At 46.3% G+C, this 26,195-nt stretch overlaps 2 protein-coding genes across 9 annotated transcripts in view; one reads left to right on the forward strand and one right to left on the reverse strand.

The window, feature by feature from the left end:
- Window positions 1–26,195, forward strand: part of ZCWPW1 (zinc finger CW-type and PWWP domain containing 1) — a 57,682-nt gene that overhangs the window by 25,448 nt on the left and 6,039 nt on the right. For 6 of the 8 annotated variants that reach the window (XM_067012553.1, XM_067012552.1, XM_067012554.1 and 3 more), the window contains 3 exons: window positions 4,483–4,543; window positions 4,950–5,102; window positions 5,662–6,171. In XM_067012553.1, coding sequence (XP_066868654.1) covers window positions 4,483–4,543; window positions 4,950–5,102; window positions 5,662–5,981 — 534 coding nt within the window. In that variant the 3' untranslated portion in view covers window positions 5,982–6,171. Of the gene's footprint in view, window positions 1–4,482; window positions 4,544–4,949; window positions 5,103–5,661; window positions 6,172–26,195 lie in introns of those variants that run through there. The other 2 variants (XM_067012549.1, XM_067012551.1) reach the window with 2 other exon arrangements.
- LOC131740620 (paired immunoglobulin-like type 2 receptor alpha) lies at window positions 6,700–25,445 on the reverse strand. The gene is made up of 7 exons (XM_059036622.2): window positions 25,230–25,445; window positions 24,565–24,954; window positions 11,086–11,283; window positions 8,544–8,574; window positions 7,460–7,509; window positions 7,200–7,231; window positions 6,700–7,029 (listed from the first exon to the last, which is right to left on the reverse strand). Exons 1-7 carry the CDS (start codon window positions 25,282–25,284, stop codon window positions 6,907–6,909), a joined length of 879 nt encoding a protein of 292 aa, XP_058892605.1. The 5' UTR covers window positions 25,285–25,445; the 3' UTR covers window positions 6,700–6,906.

The raw sequence follows: 26,195 nt of genomic DNA on the forward strand, positions 1-26,195 counted from the left end.
ATTCAAGTTGTCTATTTCTTCTTGTGTGAGTTTTGGCAGATTGTGTCTTTTAAGGAAGTGGTCCATTTCATCTTGGTTATCAAGTTTGTGGGCATAACATTCTTTGTAGTATTCCTTTATTAGTCTTTTAATATCCTTGGGATCTATAGTGATGTCGCCTCTTTAATTTCTGATATTAATTTGTTTCCTCTCTCTTTTTTCTTAGTTAGCCTACCTAGAGGCTTATCAATTTTATTGATCTTTTCAAAGAACCAACTTTTAGTTTTGTTGATTTTTTTCCTATGGATTTCCTGTTTTCAATTTCATTGATTTATGCTCTAATTATATTTTTTCTTCTGCTTGCTTTGGATTTAACTTGCTCTTTTTCTAGTTTTTCTGGTTTCCTAAGGTTGAAACCTACATCATTGATTTTAGATCTTCCTTTTTTTTTTCTAATATATCATTCAGTGCTATAAATTTCCCACTAAGCACTGCCTTTACTGCATCCCACAAATTTTGATAAGTTGTATTTTCATTTCATTTAGTTCAATATATTAAAAAATTTCTCTTAAGATTTCTTCTTTGACCTATGTGTTATTTAGAAGTGTGTTGTTTAATATCCATGTGTTTGGGGATTTTTCCAGTTATCTTTCTGTTAATTCCATTGTGGTCTAAGAGCAGACATAGTATGATTTCTATTCTTTTTTTTTTTTTTTTTTTTTTTGGTGGCTTTGGGTCTTCATTGCTGTGCATGGGCTTTCTCTAGTTGTGGCAAGTAGAGGCTACTCATCATTGCGGTGTGCAGGCTTCTTATTGCGGTGGCTTCTCTTATTGCAGAGCACAAGCTGTAGGCACACAGGCATCAGTAGTTGTGGTGAGTGGGCTCTAGAGCGCAGGTGCAGTAGTTGTGGCGCACGGGCTTAGTTGCTCTGCGGCATGTGGGATCTTCCCGGACCAGGGCTCAAACCCGTATCCCCTGCATTGGCAGGCGGGTTCTTAACCACTGCATCACCAGGGAAGCCCCTGATTTCTACTCTTTTAAAGTTGTTAATTTGTATTTTATGGCCCAGTGGTCAGTCTTGGTGAGTGCTCCATGTGAGCTTGAGAAGAATGTGTATTCTGCTGTTGTTGGATAAAGTAGTCTATAGATGCCAGTTATATCTAGTTGATTGATGGTGTTGTTGAGTTCAACTGTGTCCTCACTGATTTTCTGCCTGCTGGACCAGTCCATTTATGATAGAGGGTTGTTGAAATTTCCAGCTATGATAGTGGAATCAACTATTTCTCTTTGCAGTTCTGTCAGTTTTTGCCTCATGTAGTTTGGTGTTCTCTTGTTAGGTGCATACACTTTAAGGATTGTTATGTGTTCTTGGAGAATTAACCCCTTTATCATTATGTAATGCCCTTTTTTGTCCCTGATAACTTTACTTGCTTTGAAGTCTGCTCTGTCTGAAATTAACATATAGCTACTCCTGCTTTCTTTTGATTAGTGTTAGCATGGTATATTTTCCTGCATCCATTTACTTTTACAATCTATATGTGTCTTTATATTTAAAGTGGGGTTCTTGTAGGCAATATATAGTTGGGTCTTGTTTTTTGATCCATTCAGACAATCTGTGTCTTTTAATTGGTCATTTTAGACAGTCATTTAGACTGTTGATGTTCAAAGTAATTATTAATACAGTTGGATTATTATCTACAATAGTTGTTACTGTTTTCTATTTGTTGCCCTTGTTCTTTCTTCCTACTTTTGTCTTCCATTCTTTTCCTGCCTTTTGTGGTTTTGATTGAGCTTTTATATGATTCCATTTTCTCCCCTTCCTTAGCATATCAGGTAAGATTTTTTTTTCCTTTGGCTGCTTTCAGGACTTTAATTTTCTGTAGTTTGAAAATAATATGCTTTGGTGTGGCTGCTTGGCATTTATCCTTCTTGGTGTTCTCTGAGCTTCCTGGATCTGTCGTTTGGTGTCTGACATTAATTTGGGAAATTCTCAGTCATTATTGTTTTCAATATTTCTCTTTTTCTTATCCTTCTGGTATTCCCATTACACATATCTATACATTCTGTAGTCATCCTACAATCTTTGGATATTGCATTCTTTTTTCCAGTCTTTGTTCTCTTTGATTTTCAGTTTTTTTTTTTTTTTTTTTTTGCGGTTTGCGGGCCTCTCACCGCTGTGACCTCTCCCGTTGCGGAGCACAGGCTCTGGACGCGCAGGCTCAGCGGCCATGGCTCACGGGCCCAGCCGCCCCGCGGCATGTGGGATCTTCCCAGACGGGGCCACGAACCCGTGTCCCCTGCATCGGCAGGCGGACTGTCAACCACTGCGCCACCAGGGAAGCCCTGATTTTCAGTTTTGAAGGTTTCTTTTGAGATGTCCTCAAGTTCAGAGATTGTTTCCTCAGCTGTGACCAGTCTACCAATAAGCCCATCAAAGGCATTCTTCATTTTAGTTAGTGTTTTTGATCCCCAGCATTTCCTTTTGATTCTTTCTTAGGATTTCCATCTCTTGGCTGACATTGCTCATCTGTTCTTGAATGGTGTCTACTTTATCCTTTAGAGGCCTTTGCATATTAATCATATTTGCTTTAAATTTCCAATCTGATAATTCTCTAGCATGTTTGGTTTTGATACTTTTTTAAAAAATTTATTTATTTATTTTTGGCTGCATTGAGTCTTCATTGCTGCATGTGGGCTTTCTCTAGTTTCAGGGAGTGGGGGCTGCTCTTGCAGTGTGCAGACTTCTCATTGAAGTGGCTTCTTGTTGCGTATCATGGGCTCTAGGCGCACGGGCTTCAGTAGTTGTGGCATGTGGGCTCAGTAGTTGTGGCTCGTGGGCTCAGTAGTTGTGGCTCATGGGCTCTAGAGCGCAGGCTCAGTAGTTGTGGCTCACAGGCTTAGTTGCTCCGTAGCATGTGAAATCTTCCCAGACCAGGGTTCGAACCTGTGTCCCCTGCATTGGCAGGCAGATTCTTAACCACTGTGCCACCAGGGAAGTCCCTGGTTTTGATACTTGCTCTGTCTCTTCAGGTTGTGTTTTTGCCATTTGATATGCCTTGTAGTTTTTTTCTTGATTGCCAGACATGATGTACCAGGTAAAAAGTAGTGTTGTAAATATACCTTTAGTAATGAGGTGGTAAGGTGTCAGGGGAGGGGAAGTGTTCTATATCCTGTGATTGGGTCTAAGTCTGTTAATGAACTTATGCCTCTGGACTGTAAACTTCACAGTGTTTCTTAGTTTTTTCCCACCCACTTAGGTGGGACAGGGTGATTAGAGTGGGCTGAAGTTGGGTGTTTCCCTACCCCCAGGACAGTTAGGCTCTGTTAACACGTAGTAGGTTAGGCTTTGGTTAACTGGTTTCTCCTGAGGGTAGGTTTTGTTAAGAAGAACAGAATGCTCTGGTATATTTCAAAATGGTTCTTTCCCTCTCTCCTTGCTGGAAGCATGAAGGAGTTTTTCTCTGATATTTTCTGTGAGAATCTGATTGAGCTCCTGAAAGTAAAACTCACAAAAAGTCTGGAAGTGCCCCATGACTGGGTATCCCTGGAGTTTTTAACTCTCAGACTTGTCCACACTGAGCAATTCCTTTATTACTGTTGAGGTTTTCCTATCCTGACACTAGTTCTCTTGGTGGTTTCTGCTTGTGAGTGTACGTTCTGATAAGCATGACCCTCTGTATTTGCCTGTGTATCTTCAGTTTTGAGGGCAGAGGTTTTCCCTGTGTCCTCACCATTCTTATGGATCTAAGAATAATTATTAGTATTCCAGTCTGTTCAGCTTTTTAGTTGTTGTTAGAACACAGTTACAGCTTCCAAGCTCCTTGTGTGTAGATCTGGAAATTAGAAGCTCTGAAATGTAGATTTTTCACTTTCTCTTTTAATATTTAATTTAGCAGTTTTTATCATGTTTGTGGCCTAACTTTATTTCCTTCTCTTGTGCATAAAGCCTTGCATTGACTAATAACAAATAGAATGGGAAGGATGAACATTTTTATCTTTGTTGTCATTTATTTATTTGTTTTTAAACATTTAAAAATTATTTATTTATTTATTTTTGGCTGTGTTGGGTCTTCGTTGCTGCGTGGGGGCTTCTCTAGTTGCAGTGAGGGGGGCTACTCTTCATTGAGGTGCATGGGCTTCTCATTGCAGTGGCTTCTCTTGTTTCGGAGCACGGGCTCTAGGCACGTGGGTTTCAGTAGTTGTGGCATGTGGGTTTTAGAGCACAGGCTCAGTAGTTGTGGCACATGGGCTTAACTGCTCTGCAGCATCTGGGATCTTCCTGGACCAGGGCTTGAACCCATGTCCCGTGCATTGGCAGGTGGATTCTTAACCGCTGCACCACCAGGGAAGTGCTGTCATTGATTTAAATTGTATCAGACTCACAGAAACTAATTTGAACTCCCTTTAGTGCACTCATCATTTCTGTAGCATCCCACTCTATTAAACCACAATTATGTGACTTCATTTATATTTTCTTATTTTTCTCTCCTTATTTTTCTCAGGATCCAACTTTGCCTGGTCCCAAGCCAGCCAAAATTCAGACAAAAAAACCCAAGGCAAGAGGTAAGCAAGTCAGCTGGAAATGAGACATGTGCTACACTTAAGGCAAGGCAGAAGCAGAGAGTGGGAGGGTCTGTATGTGGCTGGGCCTTACTGATGTCTCAGCTCCAGAACCTGAGAAAATGAGCAAGACTCATGCTAATGTCGTCAGGGAAGCTGTAGCCTTCTTACTTTTGTGAGTTGAATTAGAAAATCTTAGGTTAAAGGTGGAATGAATGTTTTAAATTCTTAGCCAAGAAGGGTGACTACTTGGAGGAGGCGGGTTCTGAGGTGAACTATAAAGAGAAGACGACGCAGGGGAAAAAAAAATGAGCAGAAGATGCAAGGCGGAGACCAAATGTGGGGAGTCTATGGACCCTAGCCATGCTGTCACTCAGTGAGAAATAAAACCAATGTCCTTCACGGTTAGGGGTTGGGGGTGATGCAGGTGGAGCACGTGGACGAGACGGGACCCCGCAAAGGAAGACAATGAAGAGATCTCTGGGAAATGAATCTGCAGCTCCACCTTTACCCATAATGGGAAGGAAAAAAGGGCATGGGAATTCAGAACCTGAGCAGCTAGGTAAGGCTCAAGACTTGGGGAAAACTGTGGGGAAATGAGGTTCATGTCTGCATTTTCCCTCCTTTGATCATTTTTTAACAATTTCACAGCTTTTCATTACTTAAAAAAAAAAAGTTTGGCCAAAAGGGTGTCATCCAAATTGTAGAACACAGCAGACACTGTAGAAACATTTGGTGGTTATTATTCAATTTGATTCAGGGACATTCAGGGGTAGGAGAATGGTAAGGAGGTGGGAATTAACATTTATTGATATTTCCGTGGGCCGGCTAGATAGATACTTCTGTACTTGTTCCCTTTAATCCTTTCAGTATCTCTATGACTGGATATTTGCCATTTTACAGATAAGGAGACTGAGGTTTAAAGGGTTTAAAGTTTTCTCAAGACCCATGTCTAGCCTGTTGATCCAAGTCTTTCTGACTCCAAACCCCATTTTCTTTCTTTTAAGAAAGGTCATCTTTTCCAGAGATTGGTTTGGTAGTAGAAATTTAGGAGTTTGACTTGTAAAAGGTGAGGACAGATGACCCAATAAGGCTCTCAGTTTTATCACTTTTTCATTTAGGCCCTAAGAAAAAATTTAAAGCTCCCCAAAGCAAGGCCCCAGTAAGCAGCTCATCTGAGGAAAAAGAAGCTAGATTAGTGCCAGAGGTCCTGAGCCCACCAGCTCCTCCCGGGGCCTGTCCCATGGTGGGGAAAGAAGGGCCTGCACCCCAGGAGCCACGGCCTCAGGAGGCTGGAAGTGTCCTCTGTGACGATGGAGCCTCCAGTGAGCTGGGCCTGGAGCAACTCGTGGAGGACGTTGGAGCAGAGCTGGGGCAGAGGGAGGCGCCACGGCGCAGCGACGGTGCAGGGGGGCTCGCCGCGGCCGCCTGCGAGGAGTAGCTGGGCCGCGCCTGCTCCCTGCCCTCTCATCCCTTCTGTGGGGGCAGGAGGCAGAGCCTCTCAGAGCGCCCCCGAGAAGCTGATCAACACTGGGTTGCTCATGGGCTGTGAGGTTGTTGGCTAAGGTCTGAGTCGTGCAGTTTATGTTAATAAACCAGGTTACCGGTTTAGTTGGTTTGGTTCCTCTCAAGCACTTGCTTGCTTTTTCTTCTCTCCCTCCTCCTCCGTGTCACTGTGGCCCATGGTGCTTTCTGGTGGGAGGCCTGTCAGTATGGGGAACTGGGAAGGTGACGACACCAGAGTCCTGGGAGAAGGACATCGAGAAGGGCAGGTCTCCGTTCAAATCTTGCCTCAGCCTCCTATTAGCTACATGGCCTTGGGAAAAGCATTGTAACCATTCTGGGTCTTGTTAATCCTGCGTCAGATGGTACCTCCAGTGCCATATAGGGTGGTTGATGATGCTGGAATTAGGTGATGCACGTAAGGCACTAACACGATACATGCTAGTTATCTTCCTAAGCAAAGTAGAATGGTTAAAGTTCGCTTCCGGACTGACTTCCCTGTGTTTGGGGATTTATTGGTCCCTGGCCTGAGGCAGTCACTGACCAAAAGTACTAGGGGAGGGATCTTGGGTGTGAGCTATCTATTATGGTTAATTTATGGCAAGAAGGACAGAAGTTGAAGGTGATGTCAGCTTTCTCCTTAGATGCATTCAGGCAAATTTTACAGGAACTTTTATTTTTGTGGTCAAGGGCTAGGAGGTTGAAGACGGAACTGGAGCAGGTGGCTGTGTGTCTCTCAGGTCCTTGGTGGCCTTCAACACCTGCTGGCTTCTGAGTCGTCTGTGTCTGTCCAGGGTGATTATGAGAAACTGAGATCCCTGTGTGCAGCTGACTCTAAGCAGGTCCTCACTCAGTCCCACTCCTTAGGTCTTTAAGACAGTGTATAGGGTCTCTTCCTGGGGGCCCTGTTGGGGAGGCGGGTGGGGAGGCGCTGCTGGTGAGGTCAAGCCGGAGAGGGCGAGGGAGGCATAGACGATGCCGTCATCCTGGGGGAGAATGGAGGGGGGGGGGTCAGGCAGCAGAGGGGGAGCTGTGCCATCTCAGCGCCACAGCCCCACAGCTGATGCCCTGCCCAAACCACAGTCCCTCTGTTCTTCCACCCCACCTTCTCCAAACATCCCTTTAATTCTTTCAGGCCCTAATCTGAGCTGCTTACCTTGGTGTCCAGCTTGGGGCCTGTATGTTGTCCTAGAAAAAAATCAAGATGTGCCAGGGTTAGGTGGCCTGGCAGCAAGGGTAGAGAAGTGGGCAGGGGGCTCCAGTAGTGAGGTCATCTTTAGGTCAGGAACAGGGTCTGGGGGAGGGTGGGGGAGGCGGGGGAGAGAGGAGGATGCTGAGGGCACGTGTGTAGGGAGGGGGTGTATGTGGGGAAGGACGGCCCAGGTGGAGAGCGGGGATGATGGCTGCAGGACCTACCTTTATTCCCAACGTTCTCGTATTTCTCCTCCGGGTTTTGGAAGGATCCCCTGTGTGGGAACAGGAGGGGGGCGATGTGTCAGAGGCTGGGCAGAAAAGAGTTACCACCTGCATCGGGCTGGTTCTCTCGGTGGCAACTCTGTGACCTGCCTGGACACACTCGAAAGATGCAGGCAGAGGTTGGAGGCTCTCAGCAGGAGGCCACCTGGACGGGGTGAGGGCTCTTTTGCGGTGCAGCCCTGTCCCTGAGTGCTGACTGAGGTGGCTTGTTCCGGAGAAGCGGCTTTACTGCAGGGGCACAGGGAGGAGAAGCAGGAGGGGGAGCTTCTGTTCTCTCTGCCGCAGCGCCTCAGTTACAACTGGAGCATGAGGACCAGGAAGCTCATCTCAGGTCCCCTGGGCGGTGCTCAGGCCTTGGTCCCTAGAGGAGACGCCATCGCCATGGGGAGGGGTCCGAGGAGGGCAGCTGTCAAGAGTCAGGAGGGAGAGAAAAGAGGGAGGGGCTGAGAGAAGGAAAAGCCTGGAAGTGGAAGGAAAGATGGAGAAAGGAAAGAGGTGGGCCATGAGGAGGGTAAGAGCTCAGGAAAGGAAGAGGAGCTGGGGCCCGAGGAGAGGGAGCCAGGCTGGAAGCCAGGCGGGAAGTTGCTCTGCGGAAAGACAGAGGGCGGAGCAGCTGGAGGTCCCCTGTCACAGGCAAAAGGACAGACTGGATGAGGGGCAAGAAAGAGGACAGAATGTGGAGGTGGTAGGTGTGTTCAGGAAGGATGAGGTGGAGAGAAACCAGGATGAACAGAGGAAAAGGCCGAGAACTGGGGATGAAGGAGGATAGGGGAGCCAGAGAAAGAAAGAGGGAGATGTTCCGGGAAAGAGTCAGAGAAAGTGCTGGTCCACTGCTCTCGATTTTTTAAAGAGCTGGAGCCTCCGGAAGTGGAGAGCCTGGCCTGTTAGGGGACTTGGGAGGGTGTGGATGGAGAGTCCAGGAGGGGAGGGGCTGTGAAAGGCTCCCTAGTGCTGTTCTCAGAAGGAAACTTCCTGCTTCACAGAACAGCACCCCTCTCCCCGCCCTTGGAGGAGAAGCGCTCACCTGGCTGGGGTTCTGGCTTTAGTCTGCAGACCTGTAGGGGGACCAACAGTGTGTCAGTATGTCATCCATGGAGGCCTGTCTCCTGTCTGCCTTCTCTGGCCCGTCCCACTCTGAGCTCATCCTTGGAGAGACCAGAGCAGCGAAGCAGCTCGGCTGAAACCCGCCTGGGAAGGGCCTGGGACTCTGAGCCTGCACCCAGCAGGCACCCTGAGGCTGCCCACGCCTGTCCTGCCTTGTCCTCAACACCCATCAGGAGAGCGGCTCTTCCCTGCACCCTGCGCCCCTTCACCTTCTGAATACATTGGACTTGCCCACTTCCCCCAACTCCAGTGACCTCTGCTCCACTCAGCCACACCCTGGGCCTTTTTTTTTTTTTTTAATTACTCGAGCTGAGACCTCTGACCTAGTAAATGCTAGTATCATTTTTATGCTGCTACGGTCTTTCCTTCCAGCTCTCTTGTTATCATCCCTCTGTACCTGTGCTTAACCTCATTAACTCTTGTCTCTTGAAGATCCACTTTCCTTCAGGTTATCCAGGCTCCCTGCTGAGTCCTCTACTCTCCATCTGTGCCCTCTCACTGGCTCCTTGACCTCCTGTGTTCCCCTGTCCTTCTGCCACACTTTCTGACACATCTTCAATCCTGGATGTGTCCTAAGGCAGGGAATGCTATTTGCTTACCCCAATATCCATTTGCTTCTTATTCAGTTACAGAACCTTGGTTTTTTTTTTTTTTTTTTTTGCGGTATGCGGGCCTCTCACTGTTGTGGCCTCTCCCGTTGCGGAGCACAGGCTCCGGACGCACAGGCTCAGCGGCCATGGCTCACGGGCTTAGTTGCTCCGCGGCATGTGGGATCTTCCCGGACCAGGGCACGAACCCGTGTCTCCTGCATCGGCAGGCGGATTCTCAACCACTGTGCCACCAGGGAAGCCCAGAACCTTGGTTTTATTTGGAATGGCAGCATGCCCCCCTACAGGTAGATGTGGGACCTATGACTAAGTATAGCCAGTGAGATATAAGGGGAAGTTGTAGGTAGGACTTTCAGGAAGGCTCTTTAAAAGGAGGACGGAGAGCTGGGTCATAGTCTTTTTGTCCTTTCCTCCTACATCCTGTTTCCTGTTTAGATTCACAAATAACACCTGGAGTCGTAGCAGCCATCTTGCAGCATAAAACAGCCTTCAGGATAGAAGTCAGTATCCAGGACAGTGAGCAGAAAGGTAGGAGCCTGAGTGCCTAAGGACGGTGTCCTCTGCTTTCTGGCTCCACATCCTTTTAGATGAGGAAAAAAAAAAAACCTCTGTGTTACTTAACCCACTGTTACTTCTGTTCTCTGATGCTAGTAGCTGAACACGACTTTTTTTTTGGCCGTGGCACGGCTTGCGGGATCTTAGTTCCCCAAGCGGGGATCAAACCCAGGCCCTTGGCAGTGAAAGTACAGGGTCCAACCACTGGACCGCCAGGGAATTCCCTGAACACAACTTTTAATCAGCAATTCCTAAAGGTTTCTAAACCTGCATGGTTGAATACTGCTGAAAAAAAACATAGTCATGTGCAGTGATGCTTGTACAGATTTATGGCTTCTCATCTGAGTTGATCCTCAAATACTGTCTTGCATTTCCTCAGTGACTATGTCACATTTTCTCTGCATCTTGAACCTTCATCCTCACTCTCAGGACACAACCACTGTGGTTTTTGCTCTGCAGAGCTAAAATAACAGTTTTAGAGTGACCTCAGCCTGGCCCACCTCTGGCCCTTCCACTGCAGACTGTATCTGCAAGGCCAAGCTGAGGTTGCCACTTTGCTTTATCACGTTGCCGCTGGAATCAGAGGCTCTGGGGTGTGATTTCCAAGGTCTTCTTCTCTCATCTCCTACCTCCTCCACAGCTGTGAGCTACTTAGAGTTCCCAGCATGGTTTCCTTCCACTGGAAGGACAGTGACCTCTACAGCACCCTCACCACCTGGCTAATTCTTTTTTATTCTTTGAGACTTTTTGCAGGTGTCACTTCCTCTGGGAAGTCCTCCTTGATTACCCCTCCTTCCTCCCAATCTACCATAGCTCTTTGCAGATGGGGCCATTAGCCCTTGAAGCAACTATCTTCCCCATATCCTCCTATCCCCCAGTTCCTTGAAAGCAGGGCCTGTGCTTTATTTACTTTTGCATCTCCAATTATAACCCAGACCCTGGAAAATGGGTGTCCAACCAGTGCTTGCTGAGTGGAGCCACCTTCCTGTCCCTTCTGTTCTCTCCTTACATTTCCCAGGGCAGACCCTCCCTACCCTTGCACCAAAAGGTGAGGACAAATGAGAAATGATTAAGTCAAATGAAAAGAACTGGAAACAATAAGATTTGTGGAGAGGGATTGGTCTTGAGCGGTGGTTCCCAAACTTGACACACAAATACCACCTGGGGAGACCATTAAAAATGCAGATTCCCAAGCTCAGATCTCAAGCCCAGCAGGGATCTGCATTCAGATGCAGGAGGGTTCTGAGAAACACCCAGCTGGGAATCTTTGGGAGAGATTGGGGGTCCCAGACCACTTACCTTTGCTTCTTTTCCACCTGAGGTACACAATCAGTCCCACAATTGCAGTTATGAGCACAGCGCTGGCCAGTGCCAACCCGACTGTAGCTTCAGTACTCAAGGGCCAAGACCATGAACTCCTTTTGTCCTCTGGGACCCTGAGGCCAGCTGTGGTTGTGGTGATGGTGGTGGTGGGGCTTTGAATGGTTGTGTTGGTGGCTGGGAAGACATGAGAAATATGCAAATTCTTCACTAAAGGGCTGGGGGTATCTGGGTGAAGCTGTCACATCTTGTTCCCTAGTTTGGGGAATGTTGGAGGGGGGAGCAAGTCTCTGAAGCTCTCCCACAGGGAGGGGAGTAACAAGGGCAGATGCTGGAAGCTCTGAATCCTCATCACTCTGTTTAAATCCTGACCCTACCACTGATCAGTGCTGTGATCTCAGAACCTCATTTCAGCACCTACAAATAGGGACAACTAAGTCACAGGATCAAAAAAAATTATTGTGGTAAAATATATGTAACACAGATTTACCATTTTAACCATATTTAAGTGTATAGTTCAGTGACATCAAGTGCACTCACATTATCATGCAACCACCACCACCATCCATCTTCCGAAATTTTTCATCTTTCCAAACTTAAACTCTGTCCCCATTAAACACCAACTCCCCATTCCCCCTTTCCCCAGCCCCTGGCACTCACCATTCTACTTTCTGACCCTAAGCATTTTGACTACTCTAGGTACCTCATAGAAGTGGATTCAAACAGTATTTGTCATTTTACATGATTGTCTTAATAAGTGAGAAAACATCTGTAAAGCACCTATTGTATATTGGAAATATATTATTACGGTTAATATGTATTGAACTTTAGTTCCTACACACAGATTGTATCTTTGTAGATGTTTAAGGCACCATTAAAAAATTGACATAATACTAAGCCACATACAGAAAATCCAACTCCAATAAAATCTTCAGGTTAGTGTGGACTGAATTTTCTGTCCGCTTGTAGAAATTAATAATAAAAGTGTGAATCCCATCACTCAGTTTAGATTAAAAAATTTTAAGTTCTTAGTCAAAGAAATATATATGATGACATGCTATTTAGAAAATAAAAACAAGAGCAAGATGTATTTTTTTAAAACTCCTGGAATGTGACTAAGCCACACTCTAAGCTAAATTCATAGTATTAAATGCTATAATTATTTAAAATGGGAAAAAATTTTTAAAATGAATGAAAAGTCAATTTCCAAAGAAAAAAATTACGAAGCAGAGAGGAGCCAGCTTTAAGGAAACTCATAGTTTGAAAATAATGAAAACCTATGTTGGAATAAATGTTTTTATGAAACAGAACAGCAGAAGGAATAACAAATACAGGAAGTTGTTAGAGAAAAAACAAGAAGACAAGACTCCTGCAAATCTAACAACCACAACGAGTCTGTTGAAATCCTGAGTGATTGTGTGCTCAATCATAGGTTGATAATTCTAAAAAATTTCTGTGAAATTGATGATTTTCTGAGACAAATAATAATTTTAAAAAATGGATTTAAGAGGGACTTCCCTGGTTGCACAGTGGTTAAGAATCCACCTGCCAATGTAGGGGACACGGGCTCAAGTCCTGGTCTGGGAAGATCCCACAGGCCATGGAGCAACTAAGCCTGTGCACCACAACTACTGAAGCCTGCATGCCTAGAACACATGCTCCACAAGAGAAGCCACCACAATGAGAAGCCTGCACACTGAAACGAAGAGTAGCCCCCGCTCACCGCAACTAGAGAAAAAGCCCGCACACAGCAACAAAGACCCAACACAGCCCAAAATAAATAAATAAATAAAATTTTAAAAATTTATTTAAAAAATGGGTTTAAGAAATAGTAAACTTTAACTTATGGGTAGACAAAGAAGAAATTGAGAAACTATTAAAGAACTACCTTTCATAAAGATTTCAAGCTCAGGAGGTTTAATGGGAAAATTCTTGTGAAAGTTTAAGGAACAGATAATTCCCAGATAGATGATTCCTAGAACAGAAAAATATGGAAAACTATGCAATTTAATTCATTTCATAAAATGATAAGATAACCCTGATGCTAATATCCATTCATAATTTTTACAAATGTAGATTAAAAGAATAAAAGGCTGTTTTTGTTTTTGCTTTTAACTGACCTGAGTTGGGGAAAATACCCAGTATTGACACAATGGGACACAAATGACACAAAGGCACAACCTTTGGGAATGCGTTTCGGAATATCTATCAAAATGTAAAATGTGTGTGCATGCCCTTAGACCCAGTGATTTCTGTGCTAGGAGATTATCCTATGGAAATGCTGGTACAAGTGTTCAAAGGCCTGTGTTTAAGGGTATTCTCTGCAACTTTGTATGTGATATGACAACAGCCTAAATGTCTTTAAATATGAGAGTGATTAAATAAGTTATCCATTGCTACAGTGGGAGACCATGCAGCCATTTAAAAAGTTAGGTGTAGGGGGTGCCCTCAAGATGACGGAGAAGTAAGATGTGGAGATCACCTTTCTCCCCACAAATACATCAAAACTACATCTACATGTGGAACAACTACAGAACACCTACTGAATGCTGGCAGAACACCTCAGTCTTCCCAAAAGGCAAGAAACTCCCCACGTACCTGGGTAGGGCAAAAGAAAAAAGGAGGAACAGAGACAAAAGAATAGGGACAGGACCTGCACCTCTGGGAGGGAGCTATGAAGGAGGAAAAGTTTCCACGTACTAGGAAGCCCCTTCACTGGTGGAGACGGGGGTGGGGGGGTGGCGGGGGGAAGCTTTGGAGCCATGGAGGAGAGCACAGCAACAGGGGTGCAGAGGGCAAAGTGGAGAGATTCCCGCACAGAGGGTTGGTGACGACCAGCACTCACCAGCCTAAGAAGCTTGTCTGCTCACCCTCCAGGACAGGTGGGGGCTGGGAGCTGAGGCTCGGGCCTCAGAGGTCAGATCCCAGGGAGAGGACTGGGGTTGGCTGCATGAACACAGCCTGAAGGTGGCTAGTGTTCCACAGCTAGCCGGGAGGGAGCCTGGGAAAAAGTTTGGACCTGCCTAAGAGGCAAGAGACCATTTTTTGGGGTGCTCAAGGAGAGGGGATTCAGAGCACCGCCTAAATGAGCTCCAGAGATGGGTGCCAGCCACGGCTATCAGCGCAGACCCAGAGACAGGCATGAAATGCTGAGGCTGCTGCTGCAGCCACCAAGAAGCCTGCATGCAGGCACAGGTCACTATCCACACCTCCTGAGAGCCTGTGCAGCCCGCCAGTGCCAGGGTCGCGTGATCCAGGGATAGCTTCCCGGGGAGAACACATGGTGCACCTCAGGCTGTTGCAATGTCATGCTAGCCTCTGCTACCGCAGGCTCACCCCACATTCTGTACCCCTCCCTCCCCCCTGGCCTGAGTGAGCCAGAGCCCCCTAATCAGCCGCTCCTTTAACCCTGTCCTGTCTGGGTGGGGGACAGATGCCCTCAGGCGACCTACACACAGAGACAGAGCCAAACCCAAAGCTGAACCCAGGAGCTGTGTGAACAAAGAAGAGAAAGGGAATTTTCTCCCAGCAGCCTCAGAAGCAGCAGATTAAATCTCCACAATCAACTTGATGTACCCTGTATCTGTGGAATACCTGAATAGACAACGAATCATCCCAAAATTGAGGTGGTAGACTTTGGGAGCAACTGTAGACTTGGTATTTGCTTGCTGCATCTAATTTGTTTCTGGTTTTATGTTTATCTTAGTTTAGTATTTAGAACTTATTATCATTGGTAGATTTGTTTATTGCTTTGGTTGCTCTCTGTTTTTATTTTATATATATATAAATATTTTTTCCTTTTTCTCTTTTTGTGAGTGTGTATGTGTATGCTTCTTTGTGTGATTTTGTCTGTATAGCTTTGCTTTTGTCATTTGTCCTAGGGTTCTGACTGTCCATTTTGTGTGTGAGGTTTGTTGTTTTTTTTTTTAGTATAGTGTTGAGCACTTTTATCATTGGTGGATTTGTTTTTTGGTTTGGTTGCTCTCTTCTTTCTTTCTCTTTTTAAAATTACTTTTTAATTTTTAATAATTATTTTCTATTTTAATAACTTTATTTTTTTCTTCATTCCTTCCTTCCTTCTTCCTCTCTTTCTCTCTCTCTCTTTCTTTCTTTCTTTCTTCCTTCCTTCCTTCCTTCCTTTTCTCCCTTTTCTTCTGAGCCATGTGGTTGACACTGTCTTGGTGGTCTGGCTGGGTGTCAGGCCTGAGTCTCTGAGGTGGGAGAGCTGAGTTCAGGATATTGGTCCACCAGAGACCTCCTGGCCCCATGTAATATGAAATGGTGAAAGCTCTCCCAGAGATTTCCATCTCAACGCTAAGACCCAGCTCCACTCAACGACCAGCAACCTACAGTGCTGGACACCATATGCCAAAAAACTAGCAAGACAGGAACACAAATGCACTCATTAGCAGAGAGGCTGCCTAAAATCATAATAACTTCACAGACATCCCAAAACACACCACCAGACATGGTCCTGCCCACCAGAAAGACAAGATCCAGCCTCATCCACCAGAACACAGGCACCAGTCCCCTCCACCGGGAAGCCTACACAACCCACTGAACCAACTTTGCCCACTGAGAGCAGACAGCAAAAACAATGGGAACTATGAACCTGCATGCAGCCTGCAAAATGGAGACCCCAAACACAGTAAGTTAAGCAAAATGAGAAGACAGAGAAATACACAGCAGATGAAGGAGCAAGGTAAAAACCCACCAGACCAAATAAATGAAGAGGAAATAGGCAATCTACCTGAAAAAGAATTCAGAGTAATGACAGTAAAGATGATCCAAAATCTTGGAAATAGAATGGAGAAAATACAAGAAACGTTTAACAAGGACCTAGAAGAACTAAAGAGCAAACAAACAATGAAGAACAACACAACAAATGAAATTAAAAATTCTCTAGAAGGGATCAATAGCAGAATAACTGAGGCAGAAGAACGGATAAGTGACCTGGAGGATAAAATAGTGGAGATAACTACTGCAGAGCAGAATAAAGAAAAAAGAATGAGAAGAATTGAGGACAATCTCAGAGACCTCTGGGACAACATAAAATCCACCAACATTCGAATTATAGGGGTCCCAGAAGAAGAAGAGAAAAAAAAGGGGACTGAGAAAATATTTGAACAGATTATAGTTGAAAACTTCCCTAATATGGGAAAAGAAATAATCAAGTCCAGGAAGCACAGAGAGTCCCATACAGGATAAATCCAAGGAGAAACACGCCAAGGCACATATTAATCAAACTATCAAAAATTAAATACAAAGAAAAAATGTTAAAAGCAGCAAGGGAAAAGCAACAATTAACATACAAAGGAATTCCCATAAGTTTAATAGGTGATCTTTCAGCAGAAACTCTGCAAGACAGAAAGGAGTGGCAGGACATATTTAAAGTGATGAAAGGGAAAAGCCTACAACCAAGATTACCCAGCAAGGATCTCATTCAGATTCAACAGAGAAATTAAAACCTTTACAGACAAGCAAAAGCTAAAAGAATTCAGCACCACCAAACCAGCTCTACAACAAATGTTAAAGGAACTTCTCTAGTCAGGAAACACAAGAGAAGGAAAAGACTTACAATAACAAACCCAAAACAATTAAGAAAATGTTAATAGGAACATAAATATTGATAACTGTCTTAAATGTAAATGGATTAAATGCTCCAACCAAAAGGCATAGACTGGCTGAATGGATACAAAAACAAAACCCATACATATGCTGTCTACAAGAGACCCACTTCAGACCTAGGAACACATACAGACTGAAAGTGAGGGGATGGAAAAAGATATTCTATGCAAATGGAAATCAAAAGAAAGCTGGAGTAGCAATTCTCATATCAGACAAAATAGACTTTAAAATAAAGACCATTACAAGAGACAGGGACACTACATAATGATCAAGGGATCAATCCAAGAAGAAGATACAACAATTGTAAATATTTATGCACCCAACATAGGAGCACCTCAGTACATAAGGCAAATGCTAACAGCCATAAAAGGGGAAATTGACAGCAACACAATAATAGTAGGGGACTTTAACACCACACTTTCATCAATGGACAGATCATCCAAAAATGAAAATAAATAAGGAAACACAAGCTTTAAATGATACATTAAACAAGATGGACTTAATTGATATTTATAGGACATTCCATCCAAAAACAGCAGATTACACTTTCTTCTCAAGTGCTCATGGAACGTTCTCCAGGATAGATCATCTCTTGGGTCACAAATCAAGCCTTGGTAAATTTAAGAAAATTGAAATCGTATTAAGTATCTTTGACTACAATGCTATAAGACTAGATATCAATTACAGGAAAAAATCTGTTGAAAATACAAACACATGGAGGCGAAACAATACACTACTAAATAACCAAGAGATCACTGAAGAAATCAAAGAAGAAATCAAAAAATACTTAGACACAAATGACAATGACAACACGACGACCCAAAACCTATGGGATGGGCTTCCCTGGTGGCACAGTGGTTGAGAGTCCGCCTGCCGATGCAGGGTACATGGGTTCATGCCCCGGTCCAGGAAGATGCCACATGCCGCGGAGCAGCTGGGCCCGTGAGCCATGGCTGCTGAGCCTGCACGTCCAGAGCCTGTGCTCCACAACGGGAGAGACCACAACAGAGAAGCCCCATGCATAAACCTCCTCACTCCTTTCCCACTCCCCAGATAGAACTATGTTCAGCAACTTCAGCTATTTTTTTGGCATTAACCTCAAATTTCTAAGTCACTGGCTTTTACTGCTATTGTTTGATCTTGTTGTTTTAGGTAGTATCTAGTCCTTCTACTATTGAAATCCAGGATTTAGATCTCTTACACCCCCTTTTCTTCATCTTACTCAACATCTCAGCGTTTGATATTCTCCCTTTCATGAAACATGTTTTTCACGTGGCATCTGGGACACCATCTCTCTTTGTTCTCCTGCCTCACTAGCAGCTCTGTCTCAGTTTTCTTTGTTGATTCCTCCCTGTCTTCCCACCTGTAACCATCAGGGTTCAGTGCTGGGACCTCCTCTCTCTACACTCACTTCCCAGATAATCTCATCCTGCTCTATGGCATTAACCACCAGCCATACACAGAAAACTCCTGAACTTACACAGCCAGCCATCTCTCCCCCTGCACTTGGAGTCATATATATCTCACTTTCTCCTCACACCTCCTCTTGTTTGCCTGGTAACATCTCAAATTTAAGATGTTCAAAACAGAACTCTTCATTTGTTCTCAAATCTGTTCTTCCCTCAACTCTCCCTCTCAGTAAATGGAACCCCATCCTTCAAGATGCTCAGGCCAAAGGTCATAGAGTCATCCTTGCTTCTTTCTTTCTCTTCTCCCATCATCTACAAATCCTGTCTGCTCTGTCTTCAGAATATAACCAGCATCTGGCAACTTCTCACCCGCCATGGCTGTCACCCTAATCAAGCCTCACCATCTCTCACCAGTCTCCCTGCTTTGACCTTGGTCATCTGTGCAGTCTCCACACAGCAGCTGGAGGGACACTTCTACAATGTAAATCCAATCACAGTGCTCCTTTGCAGGAAACCCTCACCTGCTCCCATCACTCTTGGAGTCAAAGCTCTCTCCTTGCCTTTCAAAGCCACACGAGACCTGCCTGTTCTGCCCTCACCTCCTGCCACCCTCAACCTCTTCCTCTGCTGCAGACACACTTGTCCCACCTCACGGCCTTCGCCCTTGCTGCTCCCTCTTGACTGGAACCTTCTTCTCCAGACCTCTCCCTCACTTCCTGCACATCTGTGCCTAGGCTGGATTTTTTTGCTCATTTCTCCAGATCCCTCCCCAGCTCTTCTCCACCCTGCTTGGTGCCTTTGGAGGCTGGTCTTAGTGGACTCCAGCCATGGGCTCAGGGGGAGGGGAGTGAGTCAGGGCATAGCCCTTGGGTCCCTCCCTGACGGGCATTGTATTAGTCAGTGTTCTCCAGAGAAACAGGAACCAGTAGGATATACAGAGAGAAATAATTTTAATATGAGGGATTGCCTCTTCAATTATGATGGCTGAGAAGTCCCACGCTCTGCCAGCTGCAAGGGGGAAAATTCAGAAAGCTGGTGGTGTCATTCCAGTCCAAACCCAAAAGCCTGAGACTACAGGGGCAATGGTGTAAGTCCCAGTCTGAATCCAAAAGCCCGAGACCACGAATTCTGATGTCTGGGTGCAGAAGATGGATGTCCCAGCTCAAGTGGAGAGCAAGTTGGTCCTTCCCCTACTTTTTTGTTCTACTCAGGCCCTCAAGGGATTGTCTGGTGCCCACCCACTGCTAAGATCCTCTGGAAACATCCTCACAGACACACTCAGGAATAATGTCTTAGCAGGTATCCAGTCAAGTGGATACAGAACCAACCATCATGGGCATGTGGACTCTCTCTCCCCAGAGGCCACAGCTCCTCTCAGGGTCTCAGTACCTACTTCCTCCCCTGCTTCTTAGGCTTGTGGCTGGTCCCAGGTGTCTCACTGTCCCTGACTGGTTCCCTACCCTGTGCCCCCCTTAAAACTCTCCTCAGTTACCCTGTTTGAGCAGCTGCCTCCTGCCGGGACTCTGACTAATGTCCCCGTGGCCTTCCCTGTTCCATCTGAATAAAGCAGCACCCCCAGCCCCTCTATCCACAGAATCTGCTCCATTTTCCTGCTTTTCTCTTCTTACCACCACCTGACACACAGAATTAATTTGTTTGCTTTTTTTGTTGTATTCTCAAGCATAAGTTCCATTGTTAAGGACATTTTCATTTTGTGTTGTCTTAACTGCTTTATCCCAGTGCCCAGATTAGGACCTGACATATAATAGGCACTCAGTCAGTACTTGTTATTTCATTTGTTAGATAAATAAATGAAATAATTTTCCCTTGGAATTTCACAACATTCAACCACTGTCTTCCAGCTTCCTCTATTGCTATTGAGAGAGTCAAGCCACTCTGATTCCTGAATCTCTTTATGTGGCCAGTTTATTTCCTCCTTGGAAATGTATTGGATCTTCCTCTATCCCTGGTGTTTTGAAATTTCATGTTGCCATGCCCCAGGCTTGGTCTCTTTATTTTTATCCATGTTGCTGGGTTCTTTCATCCTGGAAAATTTCTAGAGTAATTTCGTTGATAATTTCTTCCCCATAGGCTTCTTTTTTCTCTGTTTTAAAAACTCCTATTATTCAGGGGTTGGAACTCTTGGACCAATTCTCAATTTTTCTTATCCTTCCTTATAATTCCTATATTCTATTTCTATGGCTGCTATGACAAATTGCCACAAACTGGGTGACTCTAAGCAACAGAAGTTTACTCTCACAGATCTGGAGGCCAGAAGTCAGAAATCAAGGTGTCAGCCACGCTGCATTCACTCAGGGGGCTCTGAAGGGGAATGTGTTCCTTGCTTCTTCTAGCTTCTGGTGGCTGCTTCATTACAGTCTCTGCCTCTGTGGTCACACTGCCTTCTCTTCCGTCTGTGTCAAATCTCCCACTGCCCCTCTCTTATAAGGACACTTTTATTAGTATTTAGAGCCCACTCAGATAATCCCAGATACTCTCATCTCAAATTCCTCAACTGAATCACATCTCCAACAGTATAAGGCATTATTCACATTATTCAGTATAAAGTTCTGGGGGTTAGGACGTGGACATGACCTTTGGGGGGGCTGCTGTTCAACCCACTACAATATCCAAATCTTTGGATTTTTTTCTACCTTCTGAGATATTTCCACAAACTTCATCTTTCAATCATTTATTGAGTTTTCCATCTTTGCTAGTATACCTCTAATTTCCAAGACCTCTTTTTTCTGTTTCAGAAGCTCCTTTGTAAAGCACCCTTTTGTATTATATACATGAAATTCCTTAACTTTCTGAGGATGATAGTTATTTGAAAATTTTAATCTCCTTTCATTATTTTGGATTCTTCCAGATGCCCTTTCCCCCAGATTGTTCTGTTCTCTGCATTTCATGGGAAAAGCATTCTTTAAATGTTTAGTTCAGTCATTTTAAAAACAGCATCTGTAGCCTCAAGCAACCTGGGCACAGCTGAGGTGAGGGTACAATCCTTAGTGCAAGGGATTTGGTGTAAGACTGAGACCCCAATCACCTTACCCCCTTGGCTCCCAGCTTGCAGGAAGCTGTGTGTGTTATAACAGAAAAGGCATGTCAGTTAGTGGGCTGTCGAGTGATCTGTTAGATTTCTAGATCTTTTCAGGCCCATCAGATAGATATCCCAGAGAAGAGTCTCCTAATATTCTGCCCTTGGTGGGTGGGTTGTGGGTACCAGCCTGGCTACCTGCATCCTGGGAGGCTCCCACAGGGGTCAAGTTGTTTAAGGTCTCATCAGTTCACCAAATCTCCAGATTTAAGAACTAAATCCTTGTCACCAGTTAGGCCCCAGGGTACCTCCCCCCAGGCTCCTTGTGGATTATCGTTTCTAGAAAGCAAATATCCACTCTTTGGCTGGGGTGGTGGGTGGGGGTATGGAGGTGTCTCTGCTTCTTAAATACATTTCAACTAGTCCTCTAGTTTTCAGACCCCCTTCCACCCCCAGTTTCACGAGTACTAGGAGGTGCCATTCCTGACCCTTTAAAGGGTTTTGCAGTGTAAATTGCCTTCCTTCTGGGTGTCCCTGCCGGAGGCTTAGGGTTTAACTCCTCTGGTCTCCTGAGCCAGTTACATTAGTCTATGTTTCCAGCGTCCCAAATTTTGTTTTTGTTCACCTGGATTGCAGATACTTTGTCCTTGTGGGTTTTTGTCTTAAAAAATTTCCTTTGCTGTCATTTTAGTAGATTTTGGGAGGGAGTGGAGGTAAACATGTGCATATAATCCAGCATCTTGGCCAGAATTTATGCATTACTATAAAAATGAAAATTATAACAAGTATACATTTTAAAAAATGTTGCACATTAATAATAAAAGAGAATAGGAAAAAGTCTTGCGAGGCATTTACATGATCTTTGGAAGAACATTACAAAGGTTTACTGAGGGATGTAAAATAGGACCCGTTCCTCAGTGAGAAGATTGCAAATCATACTGAGTTCAGTTTCTGTCAATTGCTTTATAGGTTGAATGCAATTCTTATTTAAAAAATCAACATAAGCATTTTTCTAGGTACTTGGCAAACTTATTCTAACATTTATGTGGAAGAATAGGAGGGCAACAATAATAAAGTTTTCGAGGAAGAAATATGTGGTTGGAAAAAGTCGTAACAGTCATTGAAACATGATAAAGTTATAATAACGAAAACAGTGTCGTACTAATATAAGAAAACACAGACTAGTGAAACAGAATAGACAGACCAGATTTGGATGCTATTCTACAAAAGAACTTAAAAGCTAGGCCTATGAATCAATGGAAAAAAGAAAAAATATTCAATAAATGAAGTAAGGACAACTGACTTATTTCTTGGTATAATGATCAACTTAGTTCTTTATCTCACACCATATACCAAAATAAATTCTCACTATGTTGAAGAATTTTATTGTGAAAAGTAATCAAATCTTACAAAAATTAGGAAAAAATATCTTCACCCCTAGTGGGATGTGGGGTTTTCGGCTTAGAAATAAAAGAGAAAAACTACAAATGAGAATATAATTAGATTTGGCTACAAAAGTAAACCGTTTGTAAAAAAAAAAAATTAATAAGCCAACCTCAAGCTTATGAGTTATGTTTGCTGCAGATATTCCTTTGGTGTGATGTTTTTGCATGGTGGTACTTCACTGGGATTAAAAACATTTCTTTTTATTACTTTCTTGTATCTTTTAAAAAGTAATGAGCATGACATCCAATTAATTGAATTAATTGAAAAAAAAATTAACTTATTGATGAAAAAACTCAGAGTAAGTGTGACTGAAACACAGAAATGAGAAAAAGAAGGAAGAATTAGGAAAAGAAGAAGAGGGATTTAAGGAGAGACGAAGTCCCTCAAAAAAGGCCATTTAAGGGAATATGGAGGAGGTGCAGGAAATAGTAATCCAAGGCTGTCTTGCTTAATTCGGATTGTGAGTCACTATCTGTATGCTCCTAAACGAGCATAGTGGTCAAGAAGGGGCAGTGACTTTCCAAGAGGGGAGACAGGGAGAGTGTCTTTCCGGCCAAGAGCAGTAATCCATCATGGACATTGTTTAGAACTGCCAGCACAAGTGATTATAAAGAGCAAACTGTCTTAGTCAATTATTAGTTTTCTAAACAATTACAGACAACAACACCCTTACTGCCATTGCCTGTCAGAGAGAACCCCTCCCCCCTGCTCTGGAGTCAGATACACTGAGGTGCAAGTTCCGACGCCCCACTGAGTGACAGACAGAGATCTGTTAATGCAGCGTGTCCATTATTAGGTTAAAAAGAGGTCATGGGCTTCCCTGGTGGCACAGAGGTTGGGAATCCGCCTGCCAATGCAGGGGTCACGGGTTCGTGCCCCGGTCCGGGAAGATACCACGTGCCGCGGAGCGGCTGGGCCCGTGAGCCATGGCCGCTGAGCCTGCGTGTCCAGAGCCTGTGCTCCGCAACGGGAGAGGCCACGACAGTGAGAGGCCCGCATACCACAAAAAAAAAAAAAAAAAAAGAGGTCACGACACCAAGATGATGAGGTCAGTAGGTGAGGCCGAGCAGCTCATGGTTAAGAAGGGAGGCTCTGGGGTTAAACTGGGGTCAAACCCCACCTGCACCAGGAGTGACTTCGGGCAGGTGTTTGCTGTGCGAGCCTCGGTCTCCCTTCCTGTGACAGGAGGATGGCAGCAGGGCCGACTGTTACCGGGGTCGTGGGGAAGGTTAGCCGGGGTTCAGCTGGGGTGATGCTGCCAAGGTGTCCAGCCAGGACGCAGGGCACAGTCAGCGGGAGCCGCCGTTACCGCTGCTGCTGCCTCGTCATGACCAGGACAGAGGAGCAAGATGGGGGTGGACAACGGGGACAGTGTGACCAGAACCACGCAGGGAGAGGTGGGGGGGAGGCAAGGAGGTAAAGGGGATGGACGCGGGGGAAGAGGAGATGCGAAACAGGTGAGGGGGACACGGGACGCCTCGGGCCACCGTGGGTGGCCACCGCACACCTACTGTGTGTGGGGGCTGAGCTCATGGCCGTGGGGAGACAGACATGGGGTGGCTGAGCCTCCACACGCGGACACGCGACAGAGGGGAGGCAGCCACATCCCAAAGACGTCAAGTCACCTGGAGGACGGGGTGAGGGCAGGGGAGGGTGCAGCCCCAGCTTGGAGCGAGGAAGGAGAATAGCTGGGAGCCCCGAGGGCGGAGGCCTGAGGATGAGGGAGGGGCTGGGTCTGGAGGGCAGAGAGGAGGATGGGCCAGGGAGGCCAGCCAGGGCTGGGAAGGTGAAGGTGAGAGGGGTTGCTAGAGGCCTGGGAGGAGTGGAGGGGGCAGGGGCAGGAGTTTGAGAGAAGAGAGGAAGCGGGGGCCTGGGCCAGGCCTGGGAGGTAAGACCCCAGTGGCCTCCAGGAGCCTCAGGCAGGACAGCTGGACTCACTGGGGATGATGGTGAGTGTGGTTCCGGGGATGGACTGCCACATCTTCTTGCCGCTTCTCAGAGTGTCCAGCGCCACCCGGCAGAAGTACGTAGCCTCATCCTCCTTCCGCAGTTTCGAGATCTGGAGGGAGCCGTTCTTCCCGCCCTGTGTCCAGTGCAGGAGGAGCCGGTCCTTGAAATCCTTATGGATGAACAGTGGGGTCGTGTTGTAGATGTACTCCCCATGGAATTGTTTCCATCTCCAGAATATTCTCACGTTGGGAACCTTGGCTAATTGCCAGGGGTAATAGAAGGAGAAGGGGATGTGGACGGAACCACCGATGGAGGCTGAGAGTTCCTTCGGTTGGTTGATCCCATAGTCAGTGTTTGGACTGGGTTCTGCCCAGTGACCTAGAGGAGGGAGGGAGAGGGAGAGACTTTGAAGGTGACCCCAGACCGTCAGCCACCCTCACCTACAGGGGGATGTGTGACAGGTGGTAGGACTGGCCCTCTGGCCTGGGTGAGGCCCTCTCCAGGCTTGGGGCGGGGAGGAGGGTGCGGGGTTGGGGGTGGGAGGCCTGGCCGGCTACCCCAGGGGACACTTCTACAGACACCCAGCCGTAGCCCCTCCCCGGGGGGGTGGTCCCTGCGGCCCTGGGCAGAGCGGGACTGTCCCGGCCTCTCACCTGCCTGCGGAGATGCCAGGGGCAGCAGCAGGGGCAGCAGCAGGGCCAGACCCATGGCCTTGCCCTCCTCCCGGGATGAGAAGACAAGCAGAGCCTTCAAGGCCGGAGGGGAGGCCTGTGGAGGGGCCGCCTGCGGGGAATCTCAGCACCAGGAGAGCGAGGACCAGGCTCCCTCAGAGGACTGAGGAGGGTAGGGGCCTTCCCCAAACCCGCCCACCCCTGCCATGACTGGCACTTCCTTTATCAATCTGGCTTCTTTTCCTGTATTGCAACAGGGCCTCTCTGTGGTCAGTGCAAAGGGAACCATGATCTAGGGCTCCCTGCCCCCCTCTGCACACTGAGGGGCTGGTCCTGACCTGGGCCAGCTGGGGCCTCTCCTCTCTCCCTCGGCTCCCTGCCTCTGCCACCCCCTTGGCATCTCCTTAGGAGTCAGTCTCTGTGTGTCTCTCTCTCCTTTTCTCTGCTTCTCTGAGTGTCTCTCTCCTCCCAGGGAAAGGGGCGACAGCAGGACCAGTTCAGGCTCCTTCAGGGAGAGGTCCACGGCCCTGAGTCCCTGCCCAGCTGCAGCCCCTTAGAGAGGAGGAGGAGGAGGGAGCTGCCGGTGGTCAAGCCTCCGCCCGCAGCCCAGGCACCAGGGGCACCCAGCATGCTAGTGGTCTCTCTCTCTCCAGGTAGGCGACACGGCAGTGCCCCCTTCAGTCCCCAGGCAGAACCAAGGCCCACCAGGCCCCTCCCGCGCTGCTCTGCTCCCTGTGTGCAGCCTCACGCCCTCCCTGAGGTGAGGAGGTGAGGGTGAGCGCAGGTTCCCACCTACCCCGAGGGTGGGCCTTCTGGAGGCCACACCTCCACCCGGAGAGGCAGGACTGGGTCTGCAGGGCCCTGTGTCCTCACACTCTGCAAGGAGGACACCGGGGCTCAGACACGCCCTGCCCCACGTCCAGGACTCTGAGGTGGCGGGTCCAGGAC

This window comes from Kogia breviceps, chromosome 14, assembly GCF_026419965.1.
Source record: "Kogia breviceps isolate mKogBre1 chromosome 14, mKogBre1 haplotype 1, whole genome shotgun sequence".
NCBI classification, from domain to species: domain Eukaryota; kingdom Metazoa; phylum Chordata; class Mammalia; order Artiodactyla; family Physeteridae; genus Kogia; species Kogia breviceps.

Bases quoted from the DNA above. Each gene is read 5' to 3' on its own strand.
- LOC131740620 (XM_059036622.2), bottom strand. From the start codon at position 25,284: ATGGGTCTGGCCCTGCTGCTGCCCCTGCTGCTGCCCCTGGCATCTCCG. The intron at 11,284-24,564 runs GTGAGTCCAGCT...ATGTCTTCCCAG, and splicing joins CACACTCACCATCATCCCCA to CCACCAACACAACCATTCAA. The intron at 8,575-11,085 runs GTAAGTGGTCTG...GTCCCCCTACAG, and splicing joins CAGGTGGAAAAGAAGCAAAG to GTCTGCAGACTAAAGCCAGA.